At 48.5% G+C, this 19,668-nt stretch overlaps 1 protein-coding gene across 3 annotated transcripts in view; it reads left to right on the top strand.

Annotated features, from left to right (window-relative positions):
* The window catches only part of GNAO1 (G protein subunit alpha o1), a 149,033-nt gene that overhangs the window by 35,387 nt on the left and 93,978 nt on the right, over positions 1-19,668 (top strand). For 2 of the 3 annotated variants that reach the window (XM_059824923.1, XM_059824922.1), the window contains exon 3: positions 15,719-15,860. In XM_059824923.1, coding sequence (XP_059680906.1) covers positions 15,719-15,860 — 142 coding nt within the window. The remainder of the gene's footprint in view (positions 1-15,718; positions 15,861-19,668) is intronic. The other variant, XM_059824924.1, reaches the window with a different exon arrangement.

Below are 19,668 nucleotides of genomic sequence, written 5' to 3'. Positions count from 1 at the left end.
ACATTAATATTCACGCTTCAAGAAAAGGAGAGTGAGTAAAGTAATGAAATGAGAGGCAACTGAAAGAAAAAAAAGCCAGAAAGGTGTATGTTGAGACAGGGAGCTACTAGGGAGGGGAGAAGGGAGATCTAAAGTGGATGATCAGGACATCGCGTTGGTTCTGAGCTGGAAATAATCCTCCGAGAGGAGGCTGTTCCCCCCGAGCCCCGGCTGGAGGGTCTGCCCGCCTGCTTGCTACCCCATTTATCTGTTCTGCTGTTCCAGATACATCTTTCCATCCTGGAAACCAGCTAGTGTCTTTCGATTTCTCCCACTCAATTCTTGCATGCTTCTACTGCTCGGGACAACAGGCACTTTCAGTGGTAATAGGCTCACTATTGCTTTGAATTAGGAGGACATTTATCAGCCCACTGTTCCTGTAATTTTCCATGGTTTAGAGTGATAATAAGGATTTGGGTATGTAAAGAAACCCTAAAGTACACGTGGAAATCAATGCAAAGGAGTGCAACTCTGAGCCTTGGGCATTAGTGACTATGAATGAGTGAGGGAGTGCTTAGCTCAGGAAACCAAAACAGGGGAGACAAAAGCCACACATAATCTTCCTGGGCTGGCAAATGCTGTTTATCTTATTTGTTTAAATGCCTGGAGAACAGAAAGCTTTTCTTCCCTTTTGTTGCTCTGTAGCTGTGTTACAGTTTAGCCTTAGCTGTGCAGAGTTGCTTGCATGACTTTGGCAAGGAAGCCATCCTGGACTGGCCCAGTATGGGACTGGGAGTTGGTCTGGAGAGTCCAGGAACCAGAGGCACGAGTCCATTGCCCCATCACAGAAACCAAAAGAATCAAAGGACTCCTTTCGGTCTGACGACGTCTGAAGAACCACAAATAAAAAAACAAGGGGAGGGGAAGTTCTTTAAGATTAATGTTCTTTCTGGGTAAAAAATGTGAAATGCTTCCTTGCCAGGGATAGTTTCTAGCAACAAACATCAACTGTGGTCACAAATAGCCCTGGCAGTGGATATGCGCCTGCTTTGGGTGGACAGCAGCATAACTGCACGTGCAAGTGGGGCGGAAGCGCGTTGGTTTGCTACCAGATTCCATAGCAGTGCAAATCGTTTGTAGCATTCTTGGCACTCAGTTAGTGCTCACATCTGTAATTTCGGGAGCCTCATTCTAAGGCGGGGGGGGGCGGGGGGAAGGAATCAGGCCTGTTATTTCTGCTGGCAACGCTGGTACTAAAAATAACTACGTGAATGGCATTATGGAAGCTGTATTTGAGTTCGTCAATAGATGCATTTTGACTGGACAACAGGAAATATTTCTAATGATGAAATGTGTGACACTGTGGATTATTATTCCTAGAGAAGAGGTGAAAGCCTCATTGCCTGGGAGGTTTTAAAGGGAGGATTTAGGAATGAAGAGGAAGGAACAATCTTGCATCGTCCCTTGATATTCTGAGTGTTTGGGGGTCCCTGAGAGGTATCAATGAAGAACGGCTGATGGAAGAAATCTCACTTCCATCAGCCAGATGAAGCAGCCCCGGGGCCGGGTCTGGTTCCCGGGGTTGGCAGTGGCAGACTGGGGCTCCAGGGCCCAGCTCCCCGCTTCAGAGGGCCAAATCCTGACTACTCTCGGGTGGGCATGGGCTGCCTGCTGCCGCACGTTTCCTGGCAGGAGCTGCTGCAGCCACAACATGCCCCAGGCCAACAGCTCGGTTGGGCTGCCGTGGTGTCACAGGAGCAGCTGCAGAGACCAGCCAGATAACTCGTCCTGCCCGCCAGAGATGCTCCTGGCTGGCCTGGAGGTGTCTGGATATGTCTGCCGTCCACCCCCCGAAAGGGATGGCACCTCCAAGCCAAGGTCTTGTGTGGCTCAGGCTCCAGGGTGTGAGGTGTGGGATGGGAACCCCTCGGGAGGTCCCAGCCTGCACCTTCAAGACTTCCCTTCCGCTGTGGTTTGGTCCCTGGAGGGCGTGTGGGAACGGTTTCAGCACGTGCCAGCTTGTGGAAGTCCCCAAGAGGCCAGGACGCCGAGGGAAGAGAGCAGCTGTGCCCCAGCCATACCTGGTCCTTGGAGATGCTCGCAGAACATTTTTGCCAGGGGACCCCTGCTCAGATCATCAGTCTCCTTCCCATCTTGCCCATTCCCTTGCCCCTTTCTCAGGCTCTTGGTTTGGCATTAGTTGGGATAAATGTGAGTTGCAGCTCTCCACGCCGGTTCCCGAGAGAGGCACTCCTGCCCAAGCGGGGACGGACTCACCCCAACCCTGCCTGCACCCTGCCAGGGCAGCCGAGCAGCATTTAGCGTGAGTTATTCCGTTTAACTTTATCAACTGATTGGTTAATGAGCCACTTATTTGCCTTAGGTTACTTGGCACTATTGCCTCTGCTTATAGATTCGGTGCTGCTTTTTATCACGCATTTCCCCATATCCCATAGGTTGTAAATCTATTATATAGATAGTAGTAAGCTACAATCATCACTGTTTAAAGGGGACACTGGCAGTGCTATTAAAGGCTAAATCAGCGCTCCCTTACCGATGTTTCCCAAGTCCAGGTAATCTTTGTATCTGTTGTCTTTTCTTCCCACCAACGTCCCCCAAAGGGCGGAGGTGCTCCCAGCAGCTCGCCTCCCCAGACCTCACGGAAGCAAAGCTGGGGGCTGTTCTTCTTCATGGGACTGCAGGTGAAGGGAGGGAAGCCGGGCCCGAGAGGAAAGGGAAGGTCTGCACTGTTTGGAAAACTCAAAAGCTTTGAGAAACTAATAAGATGTCCAAACTTTCCTAGATACTTTCTGGAAAAACTGAAGCCTACCCCATCAAAACAGTGCATCATCCAAATGCCAGCAGTGCACCCACTATGTGGGTGGGAAGAGAGAGTCAAAGTAGTCTACGCTAATTAAACCTCAGTCTCTATGAATCCAATCAGACCTCTCCAGAAGGCCGGAATGTTTTACACCAGGGACAGTTTAATACTAGAGATAAGCTTAAGCTCTGACGATCAGATCTGGAGTAAATTTATTACAACGCAGATTTACCAAATCTTGCTGGACGCTTTATAATGCGGTTCAGACAGTCGCTTTGAACTGCGGTGCGTCTTCTTCTCAGATACTCTTGGAAAAGACTTATAGGCATTTGCAAATTAAATCAATAAGGAATTTCTCAATTGAAGATGAGGACATGGGGGATGACAAAGACTGATGAAAGCAGTAGGAGGAACATACTCATTTTCTGAGATGTTTGTCACAGCGGTCGCTTCCCAGCGTAACGGGCAAACACATTTACACACGTTAAATGCCGTTCTGCTCTCAGTCATTGTGTCTACCTAGAAAGCCGGCAGTGGCTTGCTGAACCAGAACTGGTCCATACACCAGTGACAGCCGCTTGCTCCGTGGCACCTGCTGCTTCTGCCCGGGTCTGGTGGCCAGCAGGCAGCGCGGTAGCGAAAGAAGATGGGGAAGAGGTGCCAGGCGTGCTGTTGGAGGGCTGTCCCGAGAGACTCGCTTCCCAGCAGCCTCTGCCTTGTTTCTTGGTAGCGCAGCGCTCCTGGGGCTCGCATTAGCAGAATATGAGCCTGGCAAGGAGAACTTAAGTGCCAGCCTGGCTCTAAGCCAGGCTTTCAGATGCAAGACAGTGTCTGGCCAGGGTACCCCGGACACTTGATTCTTGATCACTCCCTTCTCTGCTGGCAGGAGCTGCCGAGCCGAAAGCTGACATGAAGCTCTAGGAAAGTGCGGGGACCTGTCCCTCACCCCGCAAGTGTGCGAGAGGCTGCCTCTAGCCCTCGGTGTGCCTGGGGGGCAAGAGCACCCCAAGGATCCCGTCAGGCTGGCTGAGTCACCCAGGGACGCAGGGGAGCTCCTCTGCTTTCTGCCAGTGGCCAGTCCTTGATGCACTGGTTGCATAGGAGCTCTCCCGGTTAGAGCCACCGCCTTCTCTCCTCTCGGTGGGGTCACGGAACAGTTCCTGGATCTGGGTACAAAGCCCCAACTCACCCCGGCGGAGCAAGGACAAATAATTATTTGTGGTCTTTCGGCAGCGTGTGCATTCATTGTGGCATACGTTTGTATTCTTCCCCTACTCAGTAGAGGCACGGGAATATTTGGCAGCACACTGCCTCCCAGTTCCACCCAGTGCCCCAGCAGCCTCACAGGGAGGCACTGACCGGCCGTCCTGGCTCAGAGAGACGGGGGCACAGAGAGATGCACAGCGGGACCCCAGAGCAGAGCCCTTGGTGTCCTCCGTGCCGGGAAATGCCACAAGACACTGAGGATGCCCGAGGTCTTCAACTCCTTTTTCAAACAGTATTGCATTGGAATATTGCGTATTGCGTTGGAATAGCTCGGCTGAAAAGCTTGGGGAAACACTGGGCAAAAATTGTTCCTTCTTCCTTCTCCAGGCAGTTGCAGGTGGGGGACCTGGAGCTGAGGCAGGGCCTTCCCCTGTCGCTGCAGATAAGGTACCTCTCTCGGGATGCGCGTGCCAAGTTAGAGCAGCCAAGGTCTTGTCCCCCACTGCTATTTTCTAAACACCGTGTGCATCCGAGAGTCCCTGAAGGGTTAACGTTACTTGACTGAATCCTTGCGGCAGGTGTCAGGGCAAAGCTGTGCATTTGTCTTCCCTTCAGATAACCTGTTCTCCGAGTACAAGCGTAGAAGTGATGATTTAAATATATCCAAATGCATGTAATTAATCACAACTGCAACATACCTCCTTCCTGCTGCGAAACCTTATTAACAGTGTGGGCGGAATCCTAAAATACCATATCTGCCATGTTTCAGCTCAAACTCCTCAGCTTGGGAAGCCTCAACGCAGCGAGCAGAGCCGAGCAGCCAGGCTGCAAGGGTTCAGACCTGTCCCTTGGTGTTACGGAGCAGAGGGGCCCAAAGCAAGCTTTTACCACCTCCTGTTCGGAGAGGTGGCTGCCTCTGCTCCGCCCGAGCCGTGGTTCAGCTGTAGGCAGCGACTTCCATCAGGCTCCAGTGAGCAGAGCCAGCAGAAACTTTGCAGCCCCGCTGCAAAACCTAGCACAGTTAGGAAGGCAAGGTTTGGGTTCATGCCACCTGCAGCAGCAGGAGCGACAGGCCAAACTGCTGTTCCTCTGCCCAGGACTTTTATCGCACCTACACCAGACCTCCCCGGTTTGATTGCAAAATTTTCCATTGATGGAGGATCCGTTGCGGTCGTCGGGTATTTTTTTCCAGCAGCCAGATACTCTCCCTCGGACTGTGATCCGTGGGGTGTGGTCCTTGATTCCGTCCTCTGATGGAAAGGCAGCACATTGCGGAACTGGGAACGCCATGACTCAAAGATCTCCGAGCTGAGATTAGTGGAGGCTAATGTCAACTTGGCAGCACACCCGGGGGCTGGTGGCGAGCAGACTGCTCGGAGATGGAGCCTCTGAGCTGTAATCATGCCAGGGAAGATGGACAGGATACGAGGAATGGCATAATCGCTCTTTCCAGAATTGATTCCTTCTCAGCTTAACATGTTAAAACATCAAAAGTACTGAAAAAAACCCCCTCTGCTACCAGAGCTAATCAAACACATCAATTATTGCTTCAGAAAGACAGTTGCTGCTAGATTTGATATCCCAAAAAAGCAAAGCTGCTTTAAAGCATCTTTTTATTTTAGCTGAGTGTTTTCATGACAGCACACGGTTCCTAATGAGCACTAGTACAGCTAGGACACACAGAAAAATATGTCAACTGTGCAAAGATCAGCTCTAGATGCAGGGGAAGCAACTCCGAATCCCAATGGATTTCAGTGGAATGGGGGGCTTTGGAAGCTGGGTTTGTGGCATGAGGGCTAGGAAGCGGGTGCATCCTACCAAAGCCTCGCGTGGGTACGCTGAGAGAGTCGTGCACTGACCCTTAATAGCTGGGTAAAATACACAAGGTTGCTCTATTCTTATCGTGGGATTTGGTGGTGGTACTTGATTGTGAGGGTGAAATGCACGGGACGACGAACAGGCTGTGTCCGTCCCTTGTTTCCTCTATTGTCCACAGAATATTTGGTTATGGGGAGCAACATCTGAAAAAGTTTTGAAAGGCAGAGTCACCTTCTAGCTATCAAAACACTTCAGATGAGGCAGATGGGAAACCAAAAATATTATTTAGGTTTGGGCAGTAAAACTGACATTGAACCCATTTGCCTCAGTTTTCAGGCTTTGATGATAGTTAATGACAGCTTACGGAAGTTGTAAGTGATCTAAAAAAGCCATAAAAAAAGCTGCTTTGTGTCCTTGTGCAGGGGATGAATTCAACAAAACCATTACGGGGCTTTAAAACACTGTTTTGGCTTTCAAGAACCAGCTGTGGGATGATCCAGCTGCAGTTGGATCCCCCTTGCATCTAACAGAACATTTAAGAGGATTAATCCCAATAATTTTAATTCAACAAAATGACCTTATGTAACACTACTGAGGAATTAATGAGAATTCTCTCATGTGGGTCATCACTGGCCCGGTGGATTTTTTTTCCCCGGGGCACCTCATTGGTCTCGGGCAGAGCATGGACAAAGTAGACTGACTATGTGGCACATTGCATGGGATCAGAAGATAAGTCATCCGGAGCAGCAACGCCTTTTCCTTTGCTGAATTATTATTTGGGAATGCACGAAGAAGAAGAAGAACGCAGCTGTCAGCCTCCACCGGTGCTATTTGAAACTCTTTTGGCTCCGAGGCTTTTTCCACAGAAAAATGCAATCTCATCTCATGCAAATGCTGCTGCAGGAATCTGTGTAGTCCAGCTGTCTTTTTTTAATCGAAAAAAACCCCTGATCTAATTGTTTTTGACTGTGTTTCTTTGCTGTTCTTACTGAGCCGAGCAGGATGCATATTAAAGCTAATTAGGTGCATGTAGGGTATTCAATATTTGATCTTAATATTCAAGGCCCCAGGAGAGGGCACATTATCAAAGTTACACAACTGCAAATTTTAGTAAAACCAAACTATGCCAGTGGCCTGACGTTGCGTAAAACCCAAGTCTGCGCCGCTCCCCGCTTGGTGCGGGACGTGGGGGTCTGGGCAGACTTCACCGGCGTCCCTGCCCGCGCCTTTCGCTTCCCATCTGGGTGGATTTGGCTTTTGGGAGGATAAGAAACTGATTTGGGGCAGCAAGAAAGAGGGTCCGTCGTACCGCTTCTCATGGATTTTGTTTTCCCTCCTGACTGCACCCCTGTGCCACCATCCCCTATCTCTGTGTTGAGGGGAAGGGTCTGAGGTTTGGCCTTGGTACTGAGCCAGCACCGGGGGTCAGGTCCTCAGCGTGTGTGTATCAGCGTACCGCCCCTGGCGAGCACGCAGCCGGACCTTCAGGGGAACCAGAAACGAGGAGCTCCTTTATACTGTCATCGGCCCGCGGGAGCAGGGCAGTGCCTCCCGGGAGCGGGACTCCTCTGGAGACCACGGCCAGTGGTCTCTGCAGGAAGAAAGCTATCGTTAGGGTGACTCGGGTGGGTAAAACCACTTCTGTGGTTGGCCCTGTGCACATTAGCTGGATAATACTTGTTCTCATGCGTCAGCCAGGGGATGCTTCATTTTCCGGACTTTGTGGTGTTAAATTTCAAAGGACGAGTCCGTCCCTGGCGAGTTTGGGTGGAATACTAGCACAGTAGCTGGATTTGCTCTGCCTGCTCAGCCTTCCCTTCTTTTGAATTATCAGTAGTGGTGTCTTTCATTTATCAACAGTAATTAATTACTTTCAGGATGCGCTAGACCGTTTATGCTCTTAAACTTGTTTTATACACACACTTAAAAACAGAGTGTTTCACTCCACTGCTTCCTGTTGGAAAATATAAATACTGAAACCGTCCTCACAGAGCAAAGGCGAAGGGTCGCTGGTGCATCCCGAACGCAGGGTGCAAAAACCAACCCAGACCCCCCCCAGTCTGAGGACAAACAGATGGCAGGGAAGTGAGCTCTCCTTTCAGCTACACTGTGCTGCCAAGGTGGGGATCACCCCTCAAGAGAGCCAAAAGCCAACTTCGGCATTGATGTAGAAGTCAATGAAATAATAATTAAAAAAAGACTAAGAGCTGCTTCCAAAAAGCCACAGGACTGCAGGGACACAGCGCCACGTTGGGAGTTTTCTTTACCGCACTTGCTTCTGGCTTTGGTCTGTATTAAACTGGAAATGGAGAGTATTCTGCATATATTTTATACACCTGAAAACATGCTGAAATCAAAGGTTTTTGGAAGATGCTGTGTCTGGCCCCTACATGCCTAGGAGCTGATCATCGTTAGCTCAATAGACGCTCATCTGCAGGCAAAAAATCGGAAGGTAGCAACATCCATTTGGAGCAGACATGGAAGAGTTTCTTATAGTTTTCCGGCTTTGTGGCCAGCAGTTAAGGTGCAGAAGTGTGCCTAGCTTTAACTAGACCTCATGAAGGCATCAGTTACTTACAGGCGTTGATATTAGGCACAAATTTAGCTGCCTTAGAAGAGCAAGAATGTTTCTGCCCTGGGCAGGTCCATGAAACTTTTGCAATTGATTTGCCTATGCTCGACCATTTCCAGGACCCGAGATTTTGGCAGCATTTCAATCGCCTGATGGATTTGCTTATTTTTTAACATGAACCAGCTGGTTAGTTAGAATAACGTCTTTGCATGCAAGAAATACTTTGGTGGTAAGAATTCAGTTTTGAGTGACCCAAAGGTATTTCCTCCAGAATGATTTCCCCTGGCTGGGAGTCTATCACAGGGCTCCATCAGTATTTCTTGGACTGGTGTTAAAAGTCCAGGTTGAAAAAATTATTGTTTTTAAAATGAGCTCCGTTTGCAGTTTTCAGATGACCCTGACTAAGGAAGCTGTTTTTCTTTTCAAAAAAGCGGGCATGTCGGCAAACAGTCATCTTAATCTCCATCTCGGAGAATTTCTTGCAGGAATAGGATGTACAACGTGTCATTCAAGCACAGCCAGAGGGGAAGAAGAATGAGAGTTTTGAGAGATTTGCACCCTGTCACGGAGGTCTGAACTGTGCCTTTGCAGCCTTTGAAACACAAGGTCATGGACATCTGCATTGATTTAGTTTAACATAATCCAGGAGTTTTTAATCGCATTTCAGGCTATTAAATGAGAAGAGAATCACTGGAATTTAGCTCCCTAACTCCCCTGTAAACAAACTTTTTAACATCATATCAAGATAAAAATAAATTTAAAAGTAGCTGATTACCTCTAGCAGAGGATCTTCCATCAAAATTTCATCAACCCCTTCCCTACATATTAAGGTCAGATTTTTGCGGGATTTTTCCCTATTTGCAAATGAAGCTTACGGAGTTTTCTTCAATATTAGTCTTTTTTCTTTTGACTCCAGCTCTGCCCAGCCTCACCAGAATAACCTGCTGGATTCTGGTATGAAACAAAAAAGATTATTTTTGAAAGAAAAAGAGAAGAAGGGAGGAAAAAAAAATCAGAAAAGTTTGCCAAGCAAAAACAGATTTGTATGCATGTTCATTTCAAAATTCCTCATGTAAAATCCGCCTTGGATCAGTCTATGCCCTAAACATATACGTGTGAATGGGAGCCTTGGCAGCCTGAGCACAAGTGTTGGTCTCTTTTCCCAAGTGACAAGTGATAGGACAAGAGGAAATGGCCTCAAGTTGCACCAGGGGAGATTCAGGCTCGATATTAGGAAAAATGTCTTTCGTGAGAGAGTGGTGAAGCACTGGAAGAGGCTGCCCAGGGAGGTGGTGGAGTCACCATCCCTGGAGGTGTTCAAGGAACGTGTGGACGTGGCACTGCGGGACATGGTTTAATGGGCATGGTGGTGTTGGGTTGGTGGTTGGACTTGATGATCTTACAGGTCTTTTCCAACCTTAGTGATTCTGTGATTCTGTGAAATGCATTGGTGGGCAAATGCCAGCTGTCCCTCTCACGCCACCTCCCTTCTGCCATGGCCCAAGTGATCTGCAGTTGCGAGCAGCACTTTACACCCTGTAACATCTCACGCTCTTTGCATCGGCTGGGAGGTTTTCCTTGCATACGTTGTCCTCATGGACTTCAGGAGCTCCCCATACAGAGCACTCGGGAGACCTGAGCCTTCCTGCCGTGGAAGGAAATGCTCCAGAGGAGCACACAAGCCTCCAAGCCGAAGTAGCGGGTGCTACGCAGGGTACCATTGCCAGCTGAAACCAGGTCAGCCTCCTAGAGCCCCGAGTGGTGAAACTCACTGCTGTGGCCCAAGACCCTGTAGGAAAGCTGTGCAATGACCTTTCAGTACCTTGGTTTGTCCAGATGAAGGTGAGGAGCAAAGACTGGACCATTCTTTTTCAAGGTATTTGCTTGCGATACACTTCAAGTGAAATAATCTCCTGGTCATTTCTTGCCTGGTTTTATTTGAGCAAATCACTGTAATTTTAGGGATGTGCATTGATATGGGAAAACTTCATTCAGCTGGAAACACCTTGCTGACTGAAAGTAAGTCACCTTGGGTAAAACAGAAACAGTATGGGATTTATTTTCTCTGGTAGGCAATCGGAAGTCTCCATGTATGTCTTCTACAGTGATGCAGACAGTTTGAAGCCACACAAAGTTGCCTGAATTTAGCAGGCAACATTTCAGAGGCATTGGCTCGAGGTTTTGGAGTGCTGACCAAGTGCAGGACATGAGGCAGGACTGTGTCAGTCAGAAAAGAGAACCTGCATGCCAAGTTGTGAAAGGGATGGAGGATACCGAATGCTGGAAGGAAGTGGGGGAGCAGGGGCGTCCACAACAGGCTCCGCTGCTGAGCGCTGCCATCTCTCTCCCTCTGGCATGAGGAGGGCAAGTTTTGTTAAGATTAAATGTCTTCAGACCAGCCGTGTTTAAGGAACTTCTTACCACATACTTACAGGCTCTGCTGGCGCCATCTCAGAAATACAAACACTTCTCCTTGAGAGCTTGCAGAGGGCAGGTGAGGTACTAGAAGGCAGGAAAAAAATGTAAACATGGTGTCTATCTCTAAATATAGAGGGAGGAAAGAGGAGTAAGAATTATAGACCAGTCAACTTCTAGAAGCTTTCAAAAGAATTGACCTATCAATCAAAAAATTTGCAAGCTCCTGGGAGATAAAAAGGGAGATGAGTGACACCCAGCATGGATTATACAAAAATAAGGCATATTAAACTAATCTCATTTGATTCCTCGGCAGAAGTAGGAGAGGAATAGTTGGTGCCATATCTAGATTTTGGGAAGGGTTTGACGCAGTCCCACTTGACTTTCATAAAGTGACCTGGAAAAACAGTCTAGCTAAAACTACTTCAGATCTCACACAAAAATGGATGAGTAGCACAACTCATTCCCAAGGAGTGCAGTTACCAGTGGCTCATGGTGAGAGCAGAGGACTCTGTCAACCAGGACTCTGCAGGATCTGGCAGGGGTTGACTTTCTCCAAGATCTTCATCAAAGACCAGGATGAAAATACATAACTACTCCTGGCAGTGAGGTGGAGCTGGGAGAGGTACTTCAGCACATCGGAGGATAAGCTTTACAGCTTAAAATGATCTTGGCAGGTTAGAGAAGTGAGGACTGAGGCTAGTCTGGGGCACCCTGCCTCAAGGAGGAGGAGGACCCAGTTGAAGAAGGTGTAGGGAAGAGCCATTGCAGTTACAAAACCTGACTCAGGTTGGAAGGGCTGGAAGGAAAGCACCAGAACAGCTTGTCTGGGACTGGAGCAGGGAGGGGGGAAAGTCTAGCCTCTGCTCCAGGAGGTTTTCAGGATAGACGGATGACTATTGCCCCCAGGAGTGACCTAGGGAAAGTGGCTCCTTGCTTGGGTCAGCCCAGGCTGAGATCCAGCCTTACCGTGCCGGAGCGGTCGTGTGCTTTGTTCAAAGCTGCTGTTTCACAACCACTGGGGCAGTGCATGTCGGCAGGGACATACAGCAAAATTATCTTTGGCTTTGCCTTTTTGATACATTCGTTTTGTAGTGAAAGGCTGAAGGCATGTAAGTGCTTTGTTGAACGGAAGCCAAAGCGAGCTGCTACGCAGAATGCACCCCCTGTTTCCAAGTATTTCATTTATTTTGTAATTAAACAATAATCGCTGAGGCACTGGGCACTTCTTCAGGATTAATGACTTGCTGGGGGATGGCAGAAGATCTGATCTGCAGTGGAGCTGTTTTCCCCAGCAAATACCTGTCTGTTAATGCCATTCTAAAATGAGTATGACAACACAACATGCAAGCATACGGGTTTTGCCGTTAGCAGCTATGGGGTAGGGAGCAGGCATTAATAGGTACATTAGAGAATCAGGTTGCTTCAGTTGTCTCTCACCATTCCATTCAGAGCACGGCGTTTCATTAGTCACTCGGTGAATGAAATGGCTTTTTAATTGCTCAGAATCACTTTTTAAAATCACAGCGTTGTTTCCCCCCCTCCCCAGCCCCCACGGATCCTCTTAAATCCCTTTTCTTCCTGTGCCCTGGAGAGAACCTGCTCTGATGTGGCAAAGAGGGACCTGCCTGCAGCCGTTTCCCGTTTTTCCTGTGTCTGAAATACAATTTCAGACACAGGAAAAAATACAAGCCATTTAGAAAACAGAGGATTCACATTCTCACTACAGTAGCCAAACCTCACTGTTTCTTGTGTCCTGGGGCACACAAGCTGGCTCAAGCCATCTCCCATAACAATATACCTCCCAAGCCTGGCGTTGCAGCTTTAGATGTTATCTAGGCAGTAAAGCACAACAGCAGGCAAGAAGAGAGGTGTATCCCAGACGGGTGAGCGGCAGCATGAACGTTTCCAAAGGGCTATGGAAAAAGCTGCTATGGGAGTTCAGCCATCAGATTGCCGAGGCAAGCAAGAGGAGAAACGTTTGCTAAAAGCATATAGGACAAGAAACCAGTTCATGGTGTTCTAACAGGCTTTGGAACAGCACTAGTCAGTGGGGATTTGCTCGCTCAAATATTAGGTAATGTGCTAACTGCGTGATTGATTAATCCATAGGTACTTCCTACAGTAAAACTTCAATACTGGCATCCGCAGCGCTGCTTTCAGTTGCCGTGGCTGCCTTCCTGGAGAGATTTCACAAAAGAACAATTAGGGTGTTTCTTTCTCCACTCTCTTTTCTACCCCCTTTAAAAGTAACGCTTTTATGTCTGCGCTTTGAACGATGTCACTATGTTCACGGAGGGATACCAGAGCCACCTTCCACTGCTTAATTCTGCCCCTTCAACTCAAGGAGCCCTGTTACTTGATAGGGAGCTTACTGGCTTGGAGTATTTGGAAACACTGAGTACTTAGAAGTGAAAATGTCAGGCAACAGCTTCATGGTGCAAGGCCAGAGACGGTTTAAACTCCGAAGAAGACCAAAGCTCACTCTTGCCCCGTACAGCTGTTCAGCCCTCTTTTTGCCATATCAGGTTCCCAGCTGATGCCTGACAGTGAGAGGCTGAACAAAACCAGCCCAAGGTGTGGGCACCACTCCGATCTCTACCAGCATGGCCAACGGCTGGGCCAAATAAATCTCAGCTGCATCCTCTTGCGCCCCTTACACTGTCCCTTGTGCCTGTTCCTCTTCTCGCCCCTTTCATATCCCCCTCTTATGTTTCCTTCTCTTAGTTGCTCCAGAACCAACATTTAGTCCCCTCTGCCCCAAAATCCAACGCTGAGCCAACCAACCAGAAGAACGAATTATTTCTGGTGATGCTCTTGCTAACCGCCTGCCTGCCTCCCACGGGACCCCTGCTCTGCTGAGCTTCTTGCTGTCGTGCTCGTAGCTGGGAGGAACCGGTACTGTACAGTCTTTCTTGAATTCAAACAGGATTGATGCAGATCCTTGTGCTTTGTGCCAGCCCTAACTCTTCAGGTTTGACTGCAACTTTTGACAAAGAACGCATTTTCCAGAAGTTCAGCAACTTATCTGAGTAACAGTAAATGATCCATGAGATCCAGTGCCGACACACAGCTCTGCTGGCCCTCCTCCTTCCCGTTACTCAAATGTTGCTACTCCAGACCTTGGCACAAGCACTGGATTCACTCAAAAGCTACAGAGTAGAAGGTCTGCTATTGCCCAGAACTCTTCATCAAAATAAAAAAAAAAAAAAAAAAAAAGAAAAAATTTTGACAAATTGGCAAGTCTGGATTTACTAAGTCAGAACATCCCGCCCTGCTCTTCTCAGCCTAGGCGAGACAAACCAGCAGCCCTTCAGGCTGTTTGCATTCCCCCTTCCTGGAGCTGGGCTACCTGAGCAGGGGGGCTCTGCCCAGTCCCTCGGATCGGTACCTTGAAAATTTCCTGGACACCAATGAATTTGAACTACTGCCTGTCTTGGTCTGCCTCTGCTTGTAGTCATATTTTTCCAGGACTCAGAGGGTGTTGGAGCAGCTCCTCCCAGGAGCTCAGTGTTCAGTGATGAGCGAGCGATGGTTAAGGTGGGGAGAGCAGAGAGTCGGTCGCTTGTGTTGGAAAACCTTTCCGTGAGCTTCACATCACGGGAAGTAGGTCTGGGTCTTTGTCAGCATGTTTCTATCGGCCTTGTTCTTCATGTAGTCATCTGTTAATAACACGGGGCTGGCTTCCAGCCCCGTTCTCCACCGCCATCCCAGCGCTGTATCTATTGCAAGCTGACTATGATCCCCGCCAGCGCTCCCTCTCCCCGGGGGGGTGCCAGCAGTGGTCAGGACCTTGGCTTGTGTGTATCTGATTTGGAAAAAAAGGAAAGAAAAATCCTGTTATAGGCAGGGTGCTAGGTTTTATCAGTGGCCAGATCTGTTACTGAAGGACTCGCTGTTGTCCAGTGAGGTCTGAGGATGAGCAGTCAAGGACTTCATTTCGGCTAAGCAGATCAACCTCTCTGACAATATTTAAGAGACAGGATCATAACTTATGTCTTCACTGGGAAGAATTATTGTCAAACACAATTAGCTCTGCAAATCCTAGCTGTTTTCTAGACACACCCGGGCTTAGTTCTTGAGCTACTTAGAGATGAAGAAATTATAGGGGTCAGTCTTCTGACCTGAGCAAGGGACTGCAAGAACGCGCTGCATCAAATAGTTCCTTTTGCGGAGCTTAATAGAGACTAAAGCACAGAGCATCAGCGTGCAGAGCTGATAGGACTGCGGGTCTCATACCCATGTTGCTTCAGGAAGGGATAATATAACATGCCTCCAGGCAGAAAAACTTCCAGCACCGTTTTTAAAGGAGGGGGAAAGAGGGTGGAGGTGTGAAGGGTTGTCAGTACTTTAAGTGCTACACAACTAGGTCATCCCTGCCTGTGCCCCCATGCGTACAGGGGTACTTCAACTCTGGTTTCTTTTGTAAGGCACCCGAGGAGTTACTATGAAAAGGACTAGACAAGAACTAGGGTTTTCTACCGCTTGCCTCAGTGGTTAAGATCTGATCTGATGGTCATTGGAAGCGTTGAACGTACTTCCATAGACCTTGACAGGAAAGATACTGTAGGACCTGGAAACCTCCCCCCTGTGACAGGTAAGCATGTGAACGCGAGGCTGTCCCGGCTCCAGGCTCCCGTGTTGGCAGTTCGGGTGGGAGGGAGGTACTGTATGCGCCGACCCTGCACAAAACCTCCTTGAAAGAGAGCCAAAGGGATGCGAATCCCAGGCACTGGGCTCAGACACACTTCTGGTGAACAACCAAAAAGGTTTAAAAAGAAATGCTGACTAAATTAAGCGAATCGAGCTAGCAGATGTGCTCTTCAAAAGAGCACAGCTCTCTTTTAAACGCCTCCCCCATTGAAATGACATTCTCAAGAGGTTTTTGTCCTTTGCATTTTCTTCAGGATCATCCACGAGGATGGCTTCTCTGGAGAAGACGTGAAGCAGTACAAGCCAGTGGTCTACAGCAACACCATACAGTCACTGGCAGCTATTGTACGTGCCATGGACACCTTGGGCATCGAATACGGTGATAAGGAACGACGGGTAAGTTAAAATCACCACTGCTTGGGTGCAGAGAACTGAGCACCTGGAGACTCCAGAGCACAAACAGGAGGCATTTGCACAATCCGAACACCTCGGAGGGAAAAGGAGTGAGGGGGGAAGATTTACATCACCGTTGTATGCCTATTGCACATGCAGTTTGTGCAACTAACAGGCATAGTCACAGCTGTATATGACATGCCGTTGGTACACCTACGTTAGGAAGTGAAGCCCTGGGCACCTCTGTGTCACAACAGCCACAATCTCTTGTGCCCTGGCACTAGCCAGGCCAGTAGAAAAAAAAAATCTGTTACCTGGGGACAGTCTGGACAGAGGTACTGAGACTTTGGGAAACAGTGAGAACACGTGTCCTGTCTGCTGTGCGTGCGCTGGACACACAGGCTGCCAGTGGAAAAGTCCTGGGGAGAAGTCTTGCTGCTGTTCAGACCCCTTCCACCAGCCTGATAATATAGGAAAGCTTTCAGGATTAACTTGACTTTTGCGGGGGCTTGACTGGCTTTTACTCACACATCGCCCATTTGAGTGTAATGCCGGACAGCAATTCCACTTGCAAACAAGGGGATGTATTACTTCAGTGAGGTTTGTATGGGCATATATTACTTCCGTGAGGTTTGTATGGGACAGGGTCTTAGGCAGCAGCGTTAGTATGTGTCTTGTCAGAATAACTGTGTGATGTCTGGCAGCCTTCTCATGCCACACACCTAAGCCAGCCTGTCCTTTTACAGTTGCTGCTCTGTTGTTACTTTAACCAGCTCCCTATTTTTAAACAGTGGCTCCTCTGTGAGGTGCCCCTGCCAGCCTCTGCCTTTCCTTTTTGCATTTCTGGCTCAGACCAAGCCCACACAGAGAAACTCAGAGCCCTAGAGAAGTGAAGACCACCCTTTTTTTGCATGCTCCCATCCTGGAGAAAAGAAACCTACTTGGTTTCACTGGAAATAATAAAATAATTCCAGATTAAAGACCTAGTAAAGGCAAAGTCCTATATGCCACTGAGCCTATCATGACTATTTTTAGGTAGCTATCAAATGACAGATGTACAACATACCCCAAACTCCTTATCTGAGGGTTGATAATAAAAGCATTCACTACAAAGGATGCCAAAATCCTGCTGTGGTGTTAGTGTATGAAGAGGTACCTTATTTCTCTCAATCGCAAAGGGGTATTTTGATTTCTTTGCATCTAGGGATTTTTCCCACAGGAACTCTAAATCCTGGAGACATTTCCATCCCAAACGTAGAGATGATACCATAATGGAGTTCTTGTGAGCTTGCCGAGAACTAATGCTGATGGCTTTCGAACTGAATGCATTAATCTGTTGATTACTCGGTGACTCAGCTCTCAGCAAGGCAACGTATCTTGTCTCAGCTAAAAACCTATGCCCAGGAAAACAGAAACAAATCATTCTCCATGTCTGATAAGTAGTCTGTGGCAGACAGCTTTAAAATGTAAAATTTCTTTTCTCTTTTTTAATGCCTGAAGTCTTAATTTGAGGAGGGAAACTCAGCACTGCTTTGGTGCCAGGCCTGGCAAAGTGCGGGATGTGGAGGGGGAGAGCTGTTATCAGAACTGCCAGGAATGAGCAATGGAGTACTGGGCTGCACGAAATGTCGCGTCCGTTCATATTCCTATGGAAAAGATGCCAAATGTTACCAGGATCGTACGATAACTCGGGCTGGAGAAGACTTCAGGAGGCATCTAGCCCAACCTCCTGCTCAGGCAAGGTCAGCTCTGAGGTCAAACCGGGTTGCTCAGGGCTTTATCCAGTCGGGTCCGAAATCCTCCAAGGATGGAGACTGCACAGCCTCTTTGGGCAACCTGGTCCACTGCTTCACTGTCCTCATGATGAAAAGGTTTCCTCTTATGTCCAGTGTGAACCACTCTTGTTTCAATTTGTGCTTTATAGCGGTAGGGATCCCGAGTTACGCCTTGCGAAGTAAAAAGCAAGTTAGATTAAGTTCTCCCAACCTGGTTTCCCCTAAGGTATTTAGTCCTGGAGGAATTACTCCTGTCTGACAGCGGTGTCATGCTGACTGTGTACAGGCAAGCCTGCCACAAACCGCTGTAAGTCAAACGACAGTCTGGGAGGGCTGATTCCGAATATCTTCTCCCTTTGTAGATGGGAGTAATATTCCTTCACCCAGCAGTAGCTGGAGGGGAAAGAAACCAAGTCTCTCAGGCCGTGGTCTTCCACTTGCTCCTTTCCCTTAGTCAACCTCCAAAGAAAGTTGCTGTTATTAGTATGAAATAGTATTTATTTTAATCTTACAAAGAAACGCATGGCTTCTGCTACCCCGCTTTTGTTATTAACATGCAGCTGCTGTAAAGAGAGGCCATTAAACGGGCGATTTGTTGAGTATGATGCTCCATGGTTCATCCCTTTTCAAGCAAAGCTTTTCTATTTTAAAAGTCATTCCTCAGCCAAGGGTTTCCAATGCAAATCTTTTAGTGGGGGATTTTCCCCTACTCATCACCTAAGCCCCTGAGAGAAGAGAGCTCGGGAAGGGGAGCCGGGGCTGCGGCTGCTGGAGCCTTATTCAGACGCAGGGAAGGAGGGGGTGCCGGCCCCGGACGGGTTTTCCCCAGGGACCGCGTGGCTATTACAGCTTCCCCCACCCTGACTTCATGGGAGTTGCATCTGCCCCTATATCCCTTCCAAATGGCACCCTGACAATGTTTGGAGCAAAAAAACATCCCCTGCTTAATAAATGCGAAAGAGATGATTTGTGCTTTTGTTATTGAGGTAAAATAACCAAATCCCCACTTGCTGTTCTCATTTTTCTCCTGCCCATAATTATACCTCTGGTATTTAGTCTAACAGAAGCGAAAGACTGGGGGAAGAGTCCAGAATAAACCCCTTCGCTTTTGTCAGTCAAATTGAGATCAGTGTAGGAAATATGATCTAAAAAGTCAAAATAAATCACGAAAAGCAGATGCTCCAGGTCTCGCTGACCCTCTCTGCCTATAAGGACCTGTCCCCAGGTTAAGAACAAAACAATCTGCGTGTAGGATTTCACTTTTATACATGCTCCTTGCTCAGGGGAGCAGGTTTTCTTGCAGCTGTGCCCGGCTCAGGAAAGGTTCATGGTCCTCGTTTCCTATCCTCCAGCGCAGGAGCACGTCCCGCCAGCTCCTGGCACGTTATCACCACGCGCAGCCCAGAATCTCAGTCTGAAACTCCAGAAAAGCTGTGCAAAGTCACAAATCCTTTACGTGTTGCAAGAGGGCAGGGGAAAAAGGAGCAGACAGTGAGGAGATGGCTGCGGGAGGAGCGGTGTCCGTGGGTGCTCCTCATCTCCAGGGCCACCACTGCCCCGGGTCTGGAGCCCGACCAGCCAAGAGCGAGGGGTTACGCGAAGGAGCGGGGTCAGAGGCTTGGTCTCGCGTGGTCTAGCCGTAGGCACTACTCAGTCCTTACCTTTCTAAGCAGATTAACAGGCGGGAAGGAGTCAGGCCGTAACATGCAGCCTCTGGATTAAATGGTTCTCCAGAGTGCAAACGTATTAATAAAGCAAACTCCTGCCCGATTCCCTGTCAGTGTACCCAGGCAGAGCAAACGGGAAATGGAGGTTTAAAGTCAGGGATCTAGAAGTCAGTACAAGTGGTTCGATCCGATCGAGCAGGAGGGGCAGGGATGTGACGGATTTTCATCTCTCCATTTGAAGAGCCAGTTCTGAAGTCCGGCTTCGGAAATCCCAACCAGAAGCAGCGTATAAAGTCTTTTCCTCGGCGGGTCAATGCTGACCTCAGAAGCTGCTTGGAAATGCAGCACCTACAGTCCCGCTCGGGCGAA

Source organism: Gavia stellata, chromosome 15, assembly GCF_030936135.1.
Source record: "Gavia stellata isolate bGavSte3 chromosome 15, bGavSte3.hap2, whole genome shotgun sequence".
In the NCBI taxonomy this organism is placed as follows: domain Eukaryota; kingdom Metazoa; phylum Chordata; class Aves; order Gaviiformes; family Gaviidae; genus Gavia; species Gavia stellata.
This window is presented reverse-complemented; position numbering and strand designations above follow the sequence as displayed.